This window comes from Narcine bancroftii, chromosome 1 (genome assembly GCF_036971445.1).
Source record: "Narcine bancroftii isolate sNarBan1 chromosome 1, sNarBan1.hap1, whole genome shotgun sequence".
NCBI lineage: Eukaryota > Metazoa > Chordata > Chondrichthyes > Torpediniformes > Narcinidae > Narcine > Narcine bancroftii.
Window position 1 is genome coordinate 255,424,912 of NC_091469.1, and position 17,767 is coordinate 255,442,678.

Genomic DNA, 17,767 nt, shown 5'->3' on the forward strand with positions numbered 1-17,767 from the left:
TCGCCGCTGGGTGAAAAGTGCCCATAGGTGCATCCAGCCATGTACCTACTACAAAAAGAAGTCGGGAAATGAGAGAGCCGGCTGCCAGTAGTGGCCTCGGCAGCTGGTGTACATCGAGGCCTATTGTATCTTTAGGACTATGCAGGTAAGTGCAAATTCCTCGTCGACACAGGTGCTGAGCTTAGTTTGCTCCCGCTGACCTATTTTGAAAGGATGCATGAAAAACCCAGTTGACCCTGCAAGCGGCGAATGGAACTGCCATTCCAAGTTTCGGCACTAGACGAGTCGCAATCGGAATAGGTGGAACCATGTTCCAATGGAATTGTGTCCTCACTTCTGTCGCTCAACCCATTTTGGGTGCGGATTTTTTTTACATTCCACAACTTATTGGTAGATGTAAAATTCAGAAAATTAGTTCACACTACCACCTTTCAGACATATCCACTGGCGTGTATCAAGGGGAAAGTTTCACAGCTCTGAGTACATACATTACACAAGGACACATATACTGCTCTACTCAACGAATTTCCCCATATTTTAACCCCTAACTTCAATGCCTCAAGAACAGCCCATGGTGTGTCTCATTACCTCGACACATCAGGCCCACCGGTCCATGCCAGGGCTCGTCGTCTGGCACCTGATAAATTGCGGCAAGCAAAAACAGAATTTAAAGCAATGGAAGAATTGGGTATCATCCGACATTCAAACAGCCCTTGGGCCTCACCTTTGCATATAGTACCCAAGAAGACCGGCAGATGGAGACCCTGCGGCGACTACCGTAGGCTTAATGATGTCACTACACCTGACACACCCAATTCCACACATACAGGATTTCACTGCCCATCTGCATCATTACCACATATTTTCAAAGATTGATTTGGTTAAAGGATATCATCAGATACCGATTCATGAGAATGATATTCCCAAGACAGCAATTATTATGCCATTTGGTCTTTTTGAATTCCTCAGAATGCCATTTGGCTTAAAGAATGCCGCGCAAACTTTTCAGTGGCTTATGGACGCTCAAGGTAGAGATTTAGACTTTGCGTATATTTACTTGGACTACATCCTTGTAGCAAGTCAAAATGAGCAAGATCACCGCCTGCATTTGCGCTGCCTTTTCTAACGGCTTCAAGACTTTGGTCTGACAATTAAACTTGACAAGAGACAATTTGGCAAGTCAACCATAGAATTCTTAGGACATAAAATTACAGAGATGGCATATCTCCGTTATCAGGCAAGGTAGACAACATCCATACATTCTGCAGACCCGTCACCGTCAAAGGGCTACAGAAGTTTTTGGGAATGATAAATTTTTATCACAGATTTATTCACAGGATTGCTGACATCCTGTGACCCCCTGCTTGACATCATCTCTGTTCCCAAAAAAAACATTACCTGACCGCAAAGGCAGAGGCCGCATTTATGTCCGCCAGGGGCATTAGCCAAAGGAGCAATGCTTGCGCATCCAAATCCTGAAGCTGCTTTGACGCTTAGCACAGATGCCTCAGAAACAGCTGTGGGTGCAGTTCTGGAACAATACGCCAATGTCTATTATCAGCCCCTTGCCTTCTTTAGTCATCATCTAAGACCAGCGGAAATGAAGTACAGCGCCTTTGATCGAGAACTATTAGCCAGAGACATTTTACCATATTCACAGACCATAAACCGCTCATTTTTGCCTTTAGCAAACTCACAGATCCTTGGTCGGCAAGACGACGACGACGACATTTGTCCTACATTTCAGAGTTTTCTACGGACGTCATCTTTCGGGAAAGGACAATTTGATCGCAGATGTGCTCACTAGATCAAGTGTGTGCCATATTCAAGGTGGAGTCAACATTGATGAACAGGCATATGAGAAAGTGAAAAAGTTTTGGGAAGATCTAAATCAGATATTAAATAAAATCACAAAAAAACATACCAAAAAATCCAGAGATATTTTTTCTAAGTAATATAAGTAAAGAATTAGGCCTCAAAGTTGATGAAGCGCAAAAAAGATTTATTATGATAGCCTTAGATGTAGCAAAAAAATGTATGTCAACTTGGAAAATGGAAGAGAGCCTGAGAATACAGCAATGGTACATAGAAATTAATAAATGTATTCCATTGGAAAAAATAGCATATAATTTTAAAAAATAAAGTCATAGTATTCGAACAAATTTGGGAACCGTACATGGAACACAACAGAGAGGGCCTACCATGGACCTCCACCCCCTAAAATGATAGAATGAGAAGACGAAATGAACTGACTCAGTGTGTAAAAGTAGATGACACAATTTTCTTGTTTATTTTCATTGTGACAACTTTGTTTAATGGGTTTATTGTATGTTGAACATTGAATGGGTTTGGAGGGGAGAAAATGACACTGTATATTCAGGAGGGAGGGGGGAAAGGGGAGAAAATGACACTGTATATTCAAGAGGGAAATGTTTGTGTGTATTTTCGTTAATGATTAAATGTGAAAAATTAAAAAAAAAATTTGAAAACATTGATTAACAGGCTGCGGCACAATCTGCGGATCTGGATATACAGACATATAGTACAGCTATTACTGGTCTCGAAATCCAACAGGTGGCACCACAAGGCGGCAGTTCAGAACTCCTTTGTGATGTATCGCTGGGCTATCCTCGACCATTGGTCCCATTATTTTGGAGACGGTGTATATCCTACCAATCTGCAAAAATTCAACACACCAAGGCAGCCCTGCAGCCTTTCCTGACAACATGCAGAAGATTTGAGCATATGCACGTGGATCTGGTTGGACCTTACATGAGGTGTATTCTCACGGTAGTAGACTGCTTTTCACACTGGTCAGAGGCCATTCCATTACCAGTGGATTTCTAGATTTGGAGTGCCTACACACATAACTGGGCTGTGGATCAGTTCACTTTGGCGTTATGGGCTTCCTTGGCTCATTTTTGCACCACACTACTGCATGCCATTTACAGTAGTCCAATGGCCTGGTGGAATTTTTTCATCGACAACTTAAATCTTCACTGAAGGCCCTTATGATTCCAGGATATATTCACTTCACAAGCAATTCAGACATGGACATCCTGCAACAAATCCACAATAGTTTTGCTAACAGCAAACCATCCTCTACCAACTGGCAAACCTAGGCAAGTGCCCCAATCAGTATTACACTAAATTTGTAGACAGGTTCCAGGGGCACTGTTACTAAAACCATATGAAGGACCATTTTGTGATTAGGAGATGGAGTGGTATATACACATTGGAGGGCATCTGCAGCTATTCAGTTTGGACACTTATGCCTGCCCATAGACCTACTTCACCAATTCAGTACCCTCAAACCAGACAACGTGGACTTCAAGTCAAGCGCATCCTGACATCTTAAGTTACGGTGACGGTTCTGGGGCAATGATGTAGTGGGCACACAACCATCAGTCAGTTCAGACTTACCACACATCGCAGGCTAGCAGTGATGGCCGCCTAAGTACAGTGAGTGGCTAATGGTGCGGGGTGCCAAGGGCTCAAACTTTATAACCTGCTGCTTCTGTGGACCAGCAGCTGTTCACTAATGAGCTCATTAACAGGCAGGGAAATAAAAGGTGTGCATATCTGCAATAAGCATCTTTGTGTGCTTGCCTTTATTTAGTAGCATCTATCGTAGGTATTTTGTACTACATCCTTCTATCCAGACGCAAGTATTTTCTTCAATGAAAAATTATATTTGGTGCATTTAAAAATAAAGCAACTTCATTTAGACTTTTTTGATTGCCTGACCTTTACATTTTAATGGGATTGCAACCTTGCCTTTGCCAGCTCAAGTCTCAAGCATAATTAACTCTATATGCTGGTCATTGGAGAAATCTTCCAGATGAGACACTGGATCAAACTGCACCAACAGTTCTGTAGAACAACCTCAAGACAATTGGTCTCCAACTCAGCAAATACCATGACTCAAAGTTAATAAAACTGAATTTCTTTTATATGTCCATTTTATTTGAAGTTTTTGAAAAGGGATGCAGCATTGCAACAACATAGTGCCAGGGCTCTGGGTTTAATTGATACAAAGGTGAGATATGGATTTTGCATCCTCTGGGTTGGTTACAGGTTCCTTCCACTTCTCAACATTTGCAAGTTACACTCATGTAGATGGAGGACAAAAAACACATACAGGGACTAGAAAACCTGCATCAACTTGTGTGCTAAATGACATCTTGAGATAAGGAATCACAAAAAATCTACATAGAGGGCAGAATTTTTGGGCCACATCAAACTTTGTATGTCAGCACAAAAGCTTGTATCCTTCTGAAGGACATGGTGTCCTGTTTTTTTACAAAAATGTCTATTACTACTACAAGTTGTGCAAATTTTAGTTTCATTATTTCTGAAATGTGTACATTTTGACATCCCTGAGTGAAAAGAAATACAAATCTTTCCATCCCTGCCTTCCCCATTTCAGTAAAACCAGACATCATTTGGCATGCTTTAGTTTCCTAGCAAAAAAAAAATTCACATGGAATTGTGAATATTTCCCTTCAAACTCTGTGCAAACATGTTATTCATGAACCACTGAACAGATGTTGGTTGAAATGAATGGATTTGCCAAATGTTTACCAACAGTAAATAACTTCATGGAGAAGGGGTTTCATCAAAATCTGGCACAGCTGACTAGTCATTTAAATAAATGACTAATTTGCATAAACTAAATTGTAGAGCCCACAGCAGTAAGACTGGGCACATGGATCCAATAGGGGAAGCAGAGACTTTGCTGATAACACCATGCACAAGATTGCACTGGAGCCAGCAGAAAAATGGCAGTGCCTGTTTCCACGCCGTAAACAGTTATATAGTTATATGGTTTTGACTTTGCCATCAAGGTATGAATTTTAGACCCAGATGACCCTGATTTTAAAGGTGAAGGTTTAAGAGGATAATCCAGTATCCCAGTCTTATGGTGTACAAAATCTCATTTATTCAAAAGAAATGTTTTCCATTAACAAATTCATGTGTTTTTACACTAATTGTAGACAGCTCCGAAAACTGCATTCCCAATAGATCTTTTAGATAGCCTAAAATCAAACCATGTTCACATTCACTCAGCTGGTCCTCTTAATTTTGGAAATCGTAGAGTGGAACATTTAAATGAATAGGCAAAATGAGTTAAAATAGAACACTATTTGCATTGCTTCTGTGGAGGGAGTGGAAGCAGGGGCAAAAAACAGCAAACAAAACAAATTCAACAGTGACCACTTTTATTGGAACTTTTAACAAATCAAAAGGAATCCAATTTTGTCTGAAACATTTAACATACAAAGTAAGAAATTGAAATAATGAATGAGAAGTGACAGCCAAAGAAAAATTAAGGCCAATGTTAAGCTGGTGTTGCAAAAAAAATTTGCAAGGTGAATAAATGGATGCTGTATAAAGGGTGAATTTTCATACGACTTGCTTGAAAATTAAACTCATGACAAATTTAAACTTTATGGTAATATTTGAAAGTTGGATTATTAAATAATTGCAATTTTGTGTAGCAAGTTGATTTTTAACAATGACTTAGTAGTGCTGCATGTGCAGTTAATTGCAGCATTTCATGGCAAGAACAAAGGCACAGAAAGTCAATGCATAGTGGTTGTACTTCAAATCTTAAACATTAGGGAAAGGAGAATTTAACAATTACTGCATGCATTCAGAAGATACAAGAATTGACTGCTTGCTACAAAATACCACCCATCACATATCTCAATTACTAGATAACATCCAACTGTGACACCCATCATCTTTAGAACTGTACAACTTAATTTTGGGCCAGAAAAAGATGACATTTAGAAATGCCAGTAGGAAAAAAATAAGTTCTTTTTAGCAGGATAAAGAACTTAATAGAATTGTTCAATAAATGCAAGCAGCCAGAAACTAACAAAATAGGCAAGAAAAATTAGTAATAATCTTTTGATATCAAGAGGTAATCAGTATAATCACATCTAACAGTGTTTAAATTTGGACAATCTGTATTAGAGTATGCAGAAAAAAGTGGAAATACACTTTTAACTTCTCACAGGTTAGACTTCTCAGAAGCTACAATATGATCAGAAGTCATGGAGCGATCAGAATGACGAACATAGGTTTTGATGACCTTCTGTAAAAGAAGAAATATCCTTTAGTAGGGCTAATTTATTGACATACAAATTTGTAAAAAAGATTTCTCAAGTTACTGAAATTGTCAAAATGACAAGTCTTTTGTCATTTTGCAAATCAACTTGCAGAATCCAGAATGGTTTAAAATTAACAATCAAGGTCTATTCCCATCACCTGGTCACCAGAGATACAGCAGATTCATTTTTCTCAAATGCTATGGCTAAAGATATTTTAAGAGGTGCTTGCCTGACGGAAAAGGACAAATTAGTTTTCTGGAATCCAGTGGTTTGATACTAGTTTTTAAATTCTTAAAGTCGGTTTAAAACAAGCCACTCAACCTTGTTTTGGCTATGGCCCATTTAGAACTCTGCTCAAAGTTTATGGGCTCTTTCCCTATGAAGCAGTCAAGTTTTTGGTTTCTTTAGTACTTCTCTCCTACCCAGGACATTAACTAAAAAATTATGATTTAATCCTTGGGTCTCTTAAATGTTCAATGGCCCCCCCATTGAGAATGGGATGGTCAGATTTAAACCTACATCATAATCAACCTAAGAATCTGGCTAGCTCAGTAACTACCAGTAATCAATGCTACTCTACTCTTCCCCTTGCACTTAGTGTTCAATAGCAACATTTCTAAAACATTAAAATATTTTTAAACTATCCTAATCACCAAGAAGAAGAATCACTTGTTCTTTTTCTGGAAAAAGATGAAGTCAAAAATTCTACAATTTACAGATATATAACCAAGATCCAACTTGGATGGAGTTTACACTAGTTTACAAAAGTAATACATATTCTGAAGAGGAAGAAACAGCTTCTGCATTATTAGATTATTAGTCACCTATTGTATCAGTAGAATTGCTGCTTTTCACCCCACCTGACTATATGCAAATTTTGATAATGCCTTGAACTAAGTGACACATTGAACTTGGCACATTACACATTCTCGGATGCAAGATAATAAATTACAGAATGATCCAATGCCATATCACCAAGTTACTTGTTCTGCAATTCAAAAAAAATTAAGGGGTCATGGGACAATTAAGAGTCTAGCACAAATAATTGCATTGTCTACTTGTTACTTCCCCAGTGCAGCAATGTCAACTCTACTAGACCTTTTCAGAAAATAATTTGCATTACTTTACTTATTTACTTACTTACAAAATTATTCAGAGTTCAATCATCTATTCTGCCCACATTACTGTTGAACTATTTATTTCTCTGTACTTTTAAAATTTACTAGTCACTCTCAACCAATTACTCAATGCAGTATTTTTGACATTCTTATCCTTCAAATCACTTCTGATCTCATTTCCCCAAATGTCCAGGATACATGGAAGAAATAGCTTAGGAAAGGTTGATTAATCCAGTCATTAGAAACAATACCAATGATACATTTCTCAGACATTACACAAAGGACTGTCTGCATTATTGTAACACTACTACTTTTCATGTACTGCAGCAACTATTTCATATATTTTGTATTTATTATGTTTTAATAGAACATTACAGCCCTTCTAGTCTGTGCTGAACTATGTTATTGCCTTGTCCCACTGACCTGCACTCATTTCGTTCCCTCCATACCTCTCCCATCCATGTGCCTGTCCAAATTCTTACATGTTACAATTGAGCCCACAATCACTTCAGTTGGCAGCTCATTCCACACTCCAAACATACTGTGTAAGAATTTCCCCATAAACATTTCCTCTTTCACTCTTCACCCATGTCCTCCGGTTTGTATCTCACCCTCAGTGGAAAAAGCCCATGTACATTTACAGTCTGTCCCCATCAATTTTAAATACTATCAAATTCCCCCCATTCTTCTATACTCCAGGGAATAAAGTCCTAACCTGCAACTCTTTGGACAACATTAGTAAATCCCTGCACTCTTTCTAGCTTAGTGTTAATGCTCCAAATTTGGCCTCACTAATACCTGTACTCAATACTTTGATTTCTGAAGGCCAAAATCTTTCTACAACCCTAGCCACCTGTGTCACCACTTTCAGGGAATTGTGAATCTATATTCCCAGATCCTGTTCTACTGCACACCTCAATGTCCTACCATTTACTGTAGTCCTTTCTTGGTTTGTCCTTCCAAAATGTAACACCTCACTTGTCTGCATTAAATACCATCTAACATTTTTTCAGCCTATTTTTCTAATGTGGTCCAGATCCCTCTGCAAGCTTTGAAAACCTCGCTGTTCACACCTCCAATCTTAGTGTCATCTGCAGCTTCTCTCTCTTTTTTAAATACACACAAATTTTTATCATGTTGAAAGTTGCAACCAAAATGCATCAATCCCAGGATACTTAGCATAGAATTTTAATTAGAATTTTACCTGCTCGACTCAAATTCCAAATTTGGGATAATTACCAAATAAGCAATTGTGATAATAACTTAAGGATTAGAATATATATACCTTTTGAGGACATGCAGCATTATTCTTCTCCAGCAATGCAGAGACTTGTGCACCATAGTCAACATGTACTTTAGTTAACAGATCCACCTGAAAAAGACATCTTCAGTCAGAAATACTGTAGCATTAGGTCTACATTGGCCCTCAAATTTTGAATGTCTCTAAAGAATTTGTAGAGAATAGACTGAACAGTTTTGGTAGAAATGTGACAACCTGATCCTTGGTGAAACAAGTTACCCTAACACACCTCAATTTCAGTTCCAAAGTTTTATATAATCAAAAGTATTGCTGGCAGCCTGTCAGGTGGAATTTCTCATCTTTACCAGTTACAATAAATTAAACTGGATTTTTTTTTTCTAAAACCATCCAAAATTAAATCTCTCCTTTCATTCATTCAATGCCAAATTTCAAAATTAATAGTGAACAGTTTTCACCTGAAACTTTTGATTTTTCCAGCTTTCTCATTTAAGAGTATTGCAACTCTCTCTCCATAGATCTACTACCATCCATTTGAAAGTAGTCATTAGATTTTAGGACTTAATTCTTAACAACAATAACCATAATACATCTCTTCAGTAATCAAGACTGGCCCTGCCGGGGATGCCCACTATCACCATTATTGTTTGCGCTAGCTATAGAACCACTAGCAGAATTGATAAGAATAGATAATAATATAAAAGGAATAAAAATAAAAGACAGGGAATATAAAATCAGTCTATTTGCGGATGATGTGATAGTGTACTTAACAGAACCAGAACTATCAATAAAAGAACTATATAAGAAATTGAAGGAATATGGAGAAGTGTCGGGATACAAGATAAACGTAAATAAAAGTGAAGCAATGCCTATGAATAACGCGGATTTCTCAAAATTTAAGGAGGAATCCCCATTCAGATGGCAAACGCAGGCAATAAGATACCTAGGTGTGCAAATAAACAAAAATCTAGGCCAATTATATAAACTCAATTACAATCCACTAATGAAAAAATTACAGGACGATTTAGAGCATTGGAAAGAGCTACCACTAACACTGATAGGAAGGATAAACTGTATTAAAATGAACATTTTTCCAAGGATACTATACTTATTTCAGGCATTGCCAATACAACTGACAGAAAAATTCTTCAAAGAGTTAAAGAAAATAATAAGGAGATTTTTATGGAGAGGGGGGAAACCGAGGATAGCACTAGATAAATTAACAGAATGGTATAAACAAGGAGGCTTACAATTGCCAAACTTCAAAAATTATTATAGAGCCGCACAATTAAGGTACCTATCAGATTTTTATCAAACAAGGGAAAAACCAGACTGGACGAGACTAGAATTAGATAAAATAGGGGAAAAGATACCTGAACACATATTATATAAATGGGACGAAAAATTGGTACAACATAGAACTTCTCCAGTATTACACCATCTCCTCAATATATGGAAGAAGATTCATGTAGAAAGAAATAAAATAAATTATCAAATACCAAAACTAATATTGACGCAAAATAAGCTACTCCCTTTTACAATGGACAACCTTTCCTTTAGAAAATGGGAAAAAGGGATTAAAAGAATAGAAAATTGTTTTTCAGGAAGTAGATTCTTATCCTTTGAACAAATGAGAGATAAGTACAATATAACTGGAGATACAGCGCTGGCATATTACCAACTGAGATCCTACTTGAAAGAGAAATTAGGAAGCAATTTGAGTTTACCAGAGGGAAGTAACCTTGAATATGTGATTACAGATACAATGTTAATCAAAAGATTTATAACAAATATGTATATCAAACTGCAAGAAAAGGAGAATGAGGAAACAAATGGTAAAACTAAACAAAAATGGGAACAAGATTTAAATATAAAGATAAAAAAGGAAACATGGGAGAAATTATGTTCTGGAACGATGAGAAATACAATAAATACGAGGCTGCGTATGATACAATATAATTGGTTACACAGACTATACATTACACCGCAAAAGTTAAATAAATGGGACCCAACAGTATCTGATGGATGTTTTCGATGTAAAAAAGAAAGGGGAACAACAATTCATGCAATCTGGACATGTGAGAGAGTAGAAAAATTTTGGGATGATCTCAATCAGATATTAAATAAAATAACAGAAAACAATATACCAAAGAATCCAGAGATCTTTCTCCTAAGTAACATAAAAAATAAAGAATTTGGAATTGACTTGGAAGATGCACAAAAAAGATTTGTCAAGATAGCCCTAGCCGTAGCAAAAAAATGTATTTTGTCAACCTGGAAATTGGAAGATAATTTGAAAATACAACAATGGTATATAGAAATGAATAAATGTATTCCATTAGAAAAAATAACATATAGTTTAAGAAATAATATTGAAATATTCAAACAAGTATGGGAGCCTTACATTAAATACAATAGCGAAAACCTACCGGGAACAAACATTACCTAAGTTGATGGAAGGAGAAGAAAAGAAAAGAATGGACTCAGTAGAATTTCTGGTGTATTTTTGTTGAATGACAACATTGTCTGACTGAATTAATGCAACCTAGATTGTATACCTAAAATGGATGAGAGGGGGGGGGTGGGGGGGTGGCTTGGGAGGAGGGAGGGGGGGGGAGAAAAAGTCACTGTAAATGTGTGGAAAAGAAAAAGTGTATATCATGGCTATTGTGATTTATGGTGTGAAAAATAAAAAAATTTAAAAAAAAGACTGGCCCTGCCACTGAAGGCAAGAAATGCAAAATTGATATTTAGAACATTGTCCCATGTCAACATGATAATGGCATTGGTGTACTTGTTCAAATATGTACATTGTGTTGTGAAAAGCTCATTATCAGGCTCTTCTTCCAATTTTGGTAGTACAGTATAACATTTATTGCTGAAACTTGATGCTCCTTTCTTTCAATGGTGAAAAATTTAGCTCCCATTTCCTCTGTAGGTTCAACCAGAAATGCAAATTCAGAGTTAAGTTGATACCGGAAGAGCACATTTTGGATTCCTTCTTGGAATCAGAATCTTTGTCTTAGTTTATCTGCTGATATAACTTGATTATACCCTGGTGCTCAGGTCAGGGATGTCTCTGATAAGAGTTCACAGAATTCTGCAGGGGGAAGGTGAGCAGCCAGAAGTCATGGTCCATGTGGGGACCAATGACTTAGAAGTGGGGATGAGGTCCTGAAACAGGAATACATAGAATTAGGCAGGAAGTTAAAACAGGACCTTGAAGGTAGTCATCTCTGGATTGCTGCCGGTGCCACGCACTAGAAGGTAGTAATAGGAGGATGTGGAGGATGAATGTGTGGTGCAGGGGGCAGGGGACAGGATATTTGGATCATTGGGATCTCTTCTGGGGAAAGTCAGACCTGTACAAAAGGGACGGACTCCACTTGAACAGGAGAGGGACCGATATCCTGGCAAGCAGATTTGCTAGAGCTGTGGGAGAGCAGAGTTTAGGGTAAATGATAAAGAGTCTAGGGTAAATGATAAAGAGTCTAGGGTAAATGATAAAGAGTCTAGGGTAAATGATAAAGAGTCTAGGGTAAATGATAAAGAGTCTAGGGTAAATGATAAAGAGTCTAGGGTAAATGATAAAGAGTCTAGGGTAAATGATAAAGAGTCTAGGGTAAATGATAAAGAGTCTAGGGTAAATGATAAAGAGTCTAGGGTAAATGATAAAGAGTCTAGGGTAAATGATAAAGAGTCTAGGGTAAATGATAAAGAGTCTAGGGTAAATGATAAAGAGTCTAGGGTAAATGATAAAGAGAACAAAGGAAGGATGGAAGTTAAGGTAAAAGGTAGAAAAGGAAATATATGTGAGGGTCATTCTCTGAAATGCATGTACTTTAATGCAAGAAGCATAGTGAACAAGGTAGATGAGCTTAGAGCATGGATTGGCACTTGGAATCATGATGTTGTGGCAATTAGTGAGACCTGGTTACTGGAGGGACAGGACTGGAAACTAAATATTTGTACAGCAATACAAATGTTTTAAATGTGATAGAACAGGGGGGAAAAGCTCTGCTTGTTAAGGAGGACATTACTGCCATGAGGTAGGTGAGATGGCAGGATGGTTTGGAGGGGAATTGAGGGGTGGAGGAAAAACAAATTTGTAAGGAGATAGCATATATGTGTAACATAAGTGATCATGGGAGATTTTAACTTCCCTCACATTGATTGGGATACCCATACAGTAAGAGAGGTGGATGGGCAAATTTGTCAAGTGTGTACAAGATAGTTTTCTTAATCAATACATAGAGGAACCGACTAGAGACAGTGTAATACTGGATCTCCTGTTATGGAACGAGATGTCAGGTGTCTGAGGTTAATGTTGGAGAACAAATTGGGTCTAGTGATCACAACTCTTATTAGTTTTAGGGAAGAGCAAAGGGCCTAAAGTTGAGGTTCTGAATTGGAGAAAAGCAAATTTCAAAAGAATAAGAATGGATTTGGGGACTATCAAGTGGGACATGATTTTTTTCAGGAAAGGATGTAAATGAAAAATGGAGAATATTCAAAGAAGAAATTTTGAGAATACAGAGTAGATATGTTCCAGTGAGGATCAAAGGCTGGAAGTCATAGGAAACCTTGGTTTTCAAGGAATATTAGAAATTTGGTTAGGAGAAAGAGGGAGGTGTACAAGAGGTAAACAGCAGGGTGCTGAGAAATTGAAAGAGGACAAGGAGTGTAGAAAAAAATCTTCATGTTGCAAGTGTGCATGTTCCTGGTAACAGACCCCAGTGTTTCACCAGTTAACTCTGCACAATGTCAGTGTCATTTTGGTGGTAGAATGAAGGAAAATTCAGCCAAGAGTCCCCAAGACCTGTTGTACTCACCTGAGAGAAATCATCCTCATCTGAGCTGTTGTACCAAGCAACATCATTTGTTGAACCCAGAGAGTGCTCAACAGCCCGAGGCTGACATTCTGGGGCACAAAAACTATTGTTTTCAACTTACCATTCTCTTCTGAATGAAACGTTGTGCATCCTTGAGATGCCCTGCTATGTTCTCGCAGAGTCTCCGACGCTCATCTACATTTAGTACGTTCACATAGAATTCGGTTACCTAATCCAGAGGGAAATTTTTAAAAAATTTAAAAAAGAGATCACAATTTCCCATATAATGGTTTAATTGAAAAGTTCAGCAGAAGGTACTGAAAAGTTTATGCTGCCAAGTTTGACATGAATATTAATTCAAACATTTCAGACTAAGATTATACTTAGCTTGCCTAATAACAGATGCACATTCCTAAATTCCTGGCCCAAAGTACAGTGTTAAAAACACACATTTAATTTCCAGTGAATTTAGGCAGTCATTTGCAAAAACTTCAGCTATCAATTTGCCATCCTTGCTTCAACGAACAGGGAGAATGATCCTTTAAGATGCAAGTCAAGATTATGCGCCAGATTTTTGTCATCCAAATGGCAAATTAATCTCCATTTTCAGCAGCCAGAAGCACAATACACTACAATAGTGAAACTAAATTTTTAAAATGACAAAACGCTTCTGTACAGCAATACATCACAAATGGTTACAAAGCACTTAAATATTCAAATACAAATGAGATATTTCAATGAAGTCATTTTCAAAGGGCGTAAGGTGCTGATTAAAACTGATGAGTTCAATTATACATATTACTAAGCTGTAATTGTTATTATGCCATTACAGTAAAAGTCTAAAATCTGGACTGCTCAGGGATTGAGTCAGTCTGGATTCTCAGGCAGTACTTTTAAAATTCAAATTTGAGAATGAACAGGTAAATTTTGATGAGTAAAAGCACAGGATTCTGTTGACCCTGTGGTTAAGTGGGAAAAAAACAAATGCTGGAGAAACTCCGCAGGTCAGACAGTGCCTTTATATAGCAACAGTAAAGACATCAAAATTTCGGGCTTGAGCCTTTCATCAAGGTGTGGGGGAATATGAGATGTCCAAACAAAAGGGGGGAAGGAAGGGGGTGGTGAGGGTGGGAGTTTCCCCATACAAAATACTGTACAAAAAAAACAATATTCTTTCATTTTCACAACTTCTGTGCACTGTGATGTTTATACTCTGCACGCACACAAGAACCGGATTCTTGGTGGCCTGGATTTCTAGCATCCTGATTTTTTGACTTTTGCTCTAATTGGTGAAAGGTGAACAGCTCATGTTAAGCAAAGCCTACAACTAGTTTGTGCTGCAATCTAGTCTATACCAATCGAAAGCATGGGGTTAGGTAGATGCTGCCGAGTTTTTTGCCAAACTTTTCTTCGTGAGATGCTAGCTTAAACATATTTGCATTTACAAAAGCACTTCATGTTGCAAGTGTGCATGTTCCTGATAACAGACACCCCAGTGTTTCACCAGATAACTGTCAGCACAATGTAGTGTCATTTTGGTGGTAGAATGAAGGAAAATTCAGCCAAGAGTCCCCAAGACCTGCTGTACTCACCTGAGAGAAATTATCCTCATCTGAGCTGTTGTACCGAGCCACATCATTTGTTGAAGCCAGAGAGTGCTCAACAGCCCGAGGCTGACATTCTGGGGCACTAAAACTATTGGGATAATAATTTGGAGCTCCACCTGCAAACATAATACAATTTTTCCAACAACTTTAATTTTCTTTTGCAAAGAAAATTACATCATATTGTTCATGAACAAGCAGAAAAAAAAATTCAGATACAGGTAGACCTTTACAGTTTCAAGACTCAATTAAATTATTGCAAGTTAAGCAGGCAAAGAACCAAACCATCATATCTTTCAAATATCTTATGTTGGGGCATTGAGTAGGGGTTTATCTTTATCTGTTCACTGGTACTCCCAACATAGAATTAAAGAGTGCCAAATGTTGATGCTGTGCACAACAGCGCATTACATAGAAACATGCTCAGTTGTACCTGTAGCAATGTAGCATGTACTTGTAATGTAGCAATAAAATGTGTTATGCAGCATTGTGTGTGCAAGGCTCATTTCTTTTAGATCAAACAGTACAATTTAACTTTGGCACAAGAATTGGGATCACAGAGAATGCAAGGGAATTAAAAACAGCATCTGGATTCTGTCAAAATAGGAATTCAATGAGTTTGGCTGCAAATGTAAACAGGCATCAAAGGGAAAGTATCAGAGCAGCTTTGTTGCTCCTTTGTGGTTAGAAAGCCTTTTATTCCCTAAATTTATACAACAATACAAAGTTAAAACTGGCAGACAAAGACAGCAAGTTTGTCAAATAACAAGTTAAAATGATTGAAATCAGGATTGTCCTGAAATAACTTGATCTGTGAGTCATGTGATGTTTATACCATGATCATCAGATTATTCTAGCCATTTAATTATGCATGTCCTTCAAGTTTTGTACTCTGCTCAGAGATGTGGGATAAACAGCCAAAACACTTGCGAAATAAAGCAGCTTGTTTAAATACCAAAGGTTGCATCTCTCTACCACCCTACCTGATAAAAGAAATCAATTAATAGTCTGTAATCTTATACTTGAATATTGCAAATATGCAATTAGACTGTTTTGTTTAACTAGATATCCATAACATGGATTTTATGCATTTTTAAATTTCATTGAAGTTTGAAAATATAAACTACAATGCTTCATTATGGGAACAGGTTTTTAAACTTCAGTTACAGATCAGATCACTTGAATGTGAAGTTCTTTTCAATAACAGAAAAATTTAAACCAAATTGAATTCCACTTCCCACACCAAGTGATCTGGATTTCCAGTTCCCCAACACTTGTTTCATTATTCCTGGAGCTCAGTTCCAGCAACATATATAAATTATAGATGTTGAGTGGCCTGGTGAGCTTCTCCAGCACCTGTGTTACTGCACAACAAATATGAATTTTTTTTTATCCTTCCCCACCCTTGTCATGGGTATTCCAGTAAGAGTACACAACTTTAAGGACATACAGGAATTTTGCTCATGTACTAAAATTAAACAATTCAAAGAGTATGCAATCAGGGCTACCAATTAGAGATCAAAATCTGATAACTGAAAGGATTTCTTGCTCCTTGATAGAAATATGCCTCAATACTACTGATGCTATTTCTGGAACAAAGAAAATTACCTAATGGTAGAGTTCACTAGCAGTCACCCTTTATGACAAAACCAGAGTTCAAGCAGTTTGAAAACTGATCCAAGAAGCACAATTCAAATACTTACCCTGGTTATCAGTTGAGCACATTGGTCCATCTCTCTGATAGTTTGCCACACGGCACTTAAAGGGGCAATTCACAGGCAGCTGAAGATAGTTAGCACCCAGGCGGTGCCTATGGGTATCAGGGTAGGAAAACAAGCGACCCTGTACAAGATTGGGAAAAGGCACAAAGTTGCTCAATGTCCATTAAAATCAGTGAATCAATAAAGTTATACCCATTTTACAATTAAACCACATTTTAAAGTGGAGAATTTTCTAGGAACAAGGAATTTTGAACTTTGTGTTTAAGCATGACTAATTCATGGTGACAAAAATTGACATCAGCTGTAAATTCCTTTTATTTTGTTCCAACTCAGCCCCTTCTGCCCAACAAAATGTGCAGCGGAGACTATGCAAGGAATACGATCTCAAATTATTTGTACCAGTTTGGATTAGAATAATTTAATTCCCTTCTACGTTTGACTGCTAATTTTCAATGTAGGCTTGAAATAGTACAACTCCAAAATGGTCAGGATCTGGCCTATCAGAACTGGTCTTCTTTTTTAAAAAAAAGCCCAGTAGCAAAAAAATGCAATCTGCCACCAGCAGCCCAACATCTGCAGTCACTTTAGCTCCAAAAAGGTTTTGAATAAATGAGGATTTGATGAGTACTTTTTTTTTTTAATTTTCAGATAAATTAGGATTTCAGAGAAATGGACTGGTATTATAATTGTACAGAAAAGTATTCATGTTGCTGCACTGCTTTAACTCCAAGGCTACATTAGTAATTATCCCCCCCTACACCAGCAGTCTCCAAACTTTTTAGACCATCAACTCCCCAAGAATGGAGTCCCAGCACTGGACCCCAGGAGGGTGGGGCAAGATGTCTGACAGATGTTAATTTGTCCTCCATTTGGGGGCAGAAAGGGCACTTATCTTTGTTAAATGCAGTGTTCCAGGGTCTGCAGGCTGTGCGTGACCAGCTGGGGCATGCATGATGAAAGGGGAAATGTGATGGTCGAAGTGCTGGATGGGAGAGGGTGTGGAGGTGCTATTTTAAAATCAACCCCCCCCCCCCCCATTGTGCACAAAAATTTAGCAGGCAAGCTAAGTTTTTAAATTTCTATTATCCAGGTTTTAATCCCAATCATGTGTTGAC

General features: G+C 37.7%; 1 protein-coding gene across 1 annotated transcript in view; it reads right to left on the reverse strand.

The window, feature by feature from the left end:
• Positions 1–5,205: 5,205 nt before the first annotated feature.
• The window catches only part of cat (catalase), a 29,043-nt gene continuing 16,481 nt past the window's right edge, over positions 5,206–17,767 (reverse strand). Inside the window, exons 9-13 of the mRNA XM_069895907.1 lie at positions 16,635–16,773; positions 14,920–15,050; positions 13,449–13,556; positions 8,523–8,609; positions 5,206–6,103 (exon numbers count right to left, since the gene is read on the reverse strand). Of these exons, the coding sequence (XP_069752008.1) occupies positions 6,020–6,103; positions 8,523–8,609; positions 13,449–13,556; positions 14,920–15,050; positions 16,635–16,773 (549 nt within the window). The 3' untranslated portion in view covers positions 5,206–6,019. The remainder of the gene's footprint in view (positions 6,104–8,522; positions 8,610–13,448; positions 13,557–14,919; positions 15,051–16,634; positions 16,774–17,767) is intronic.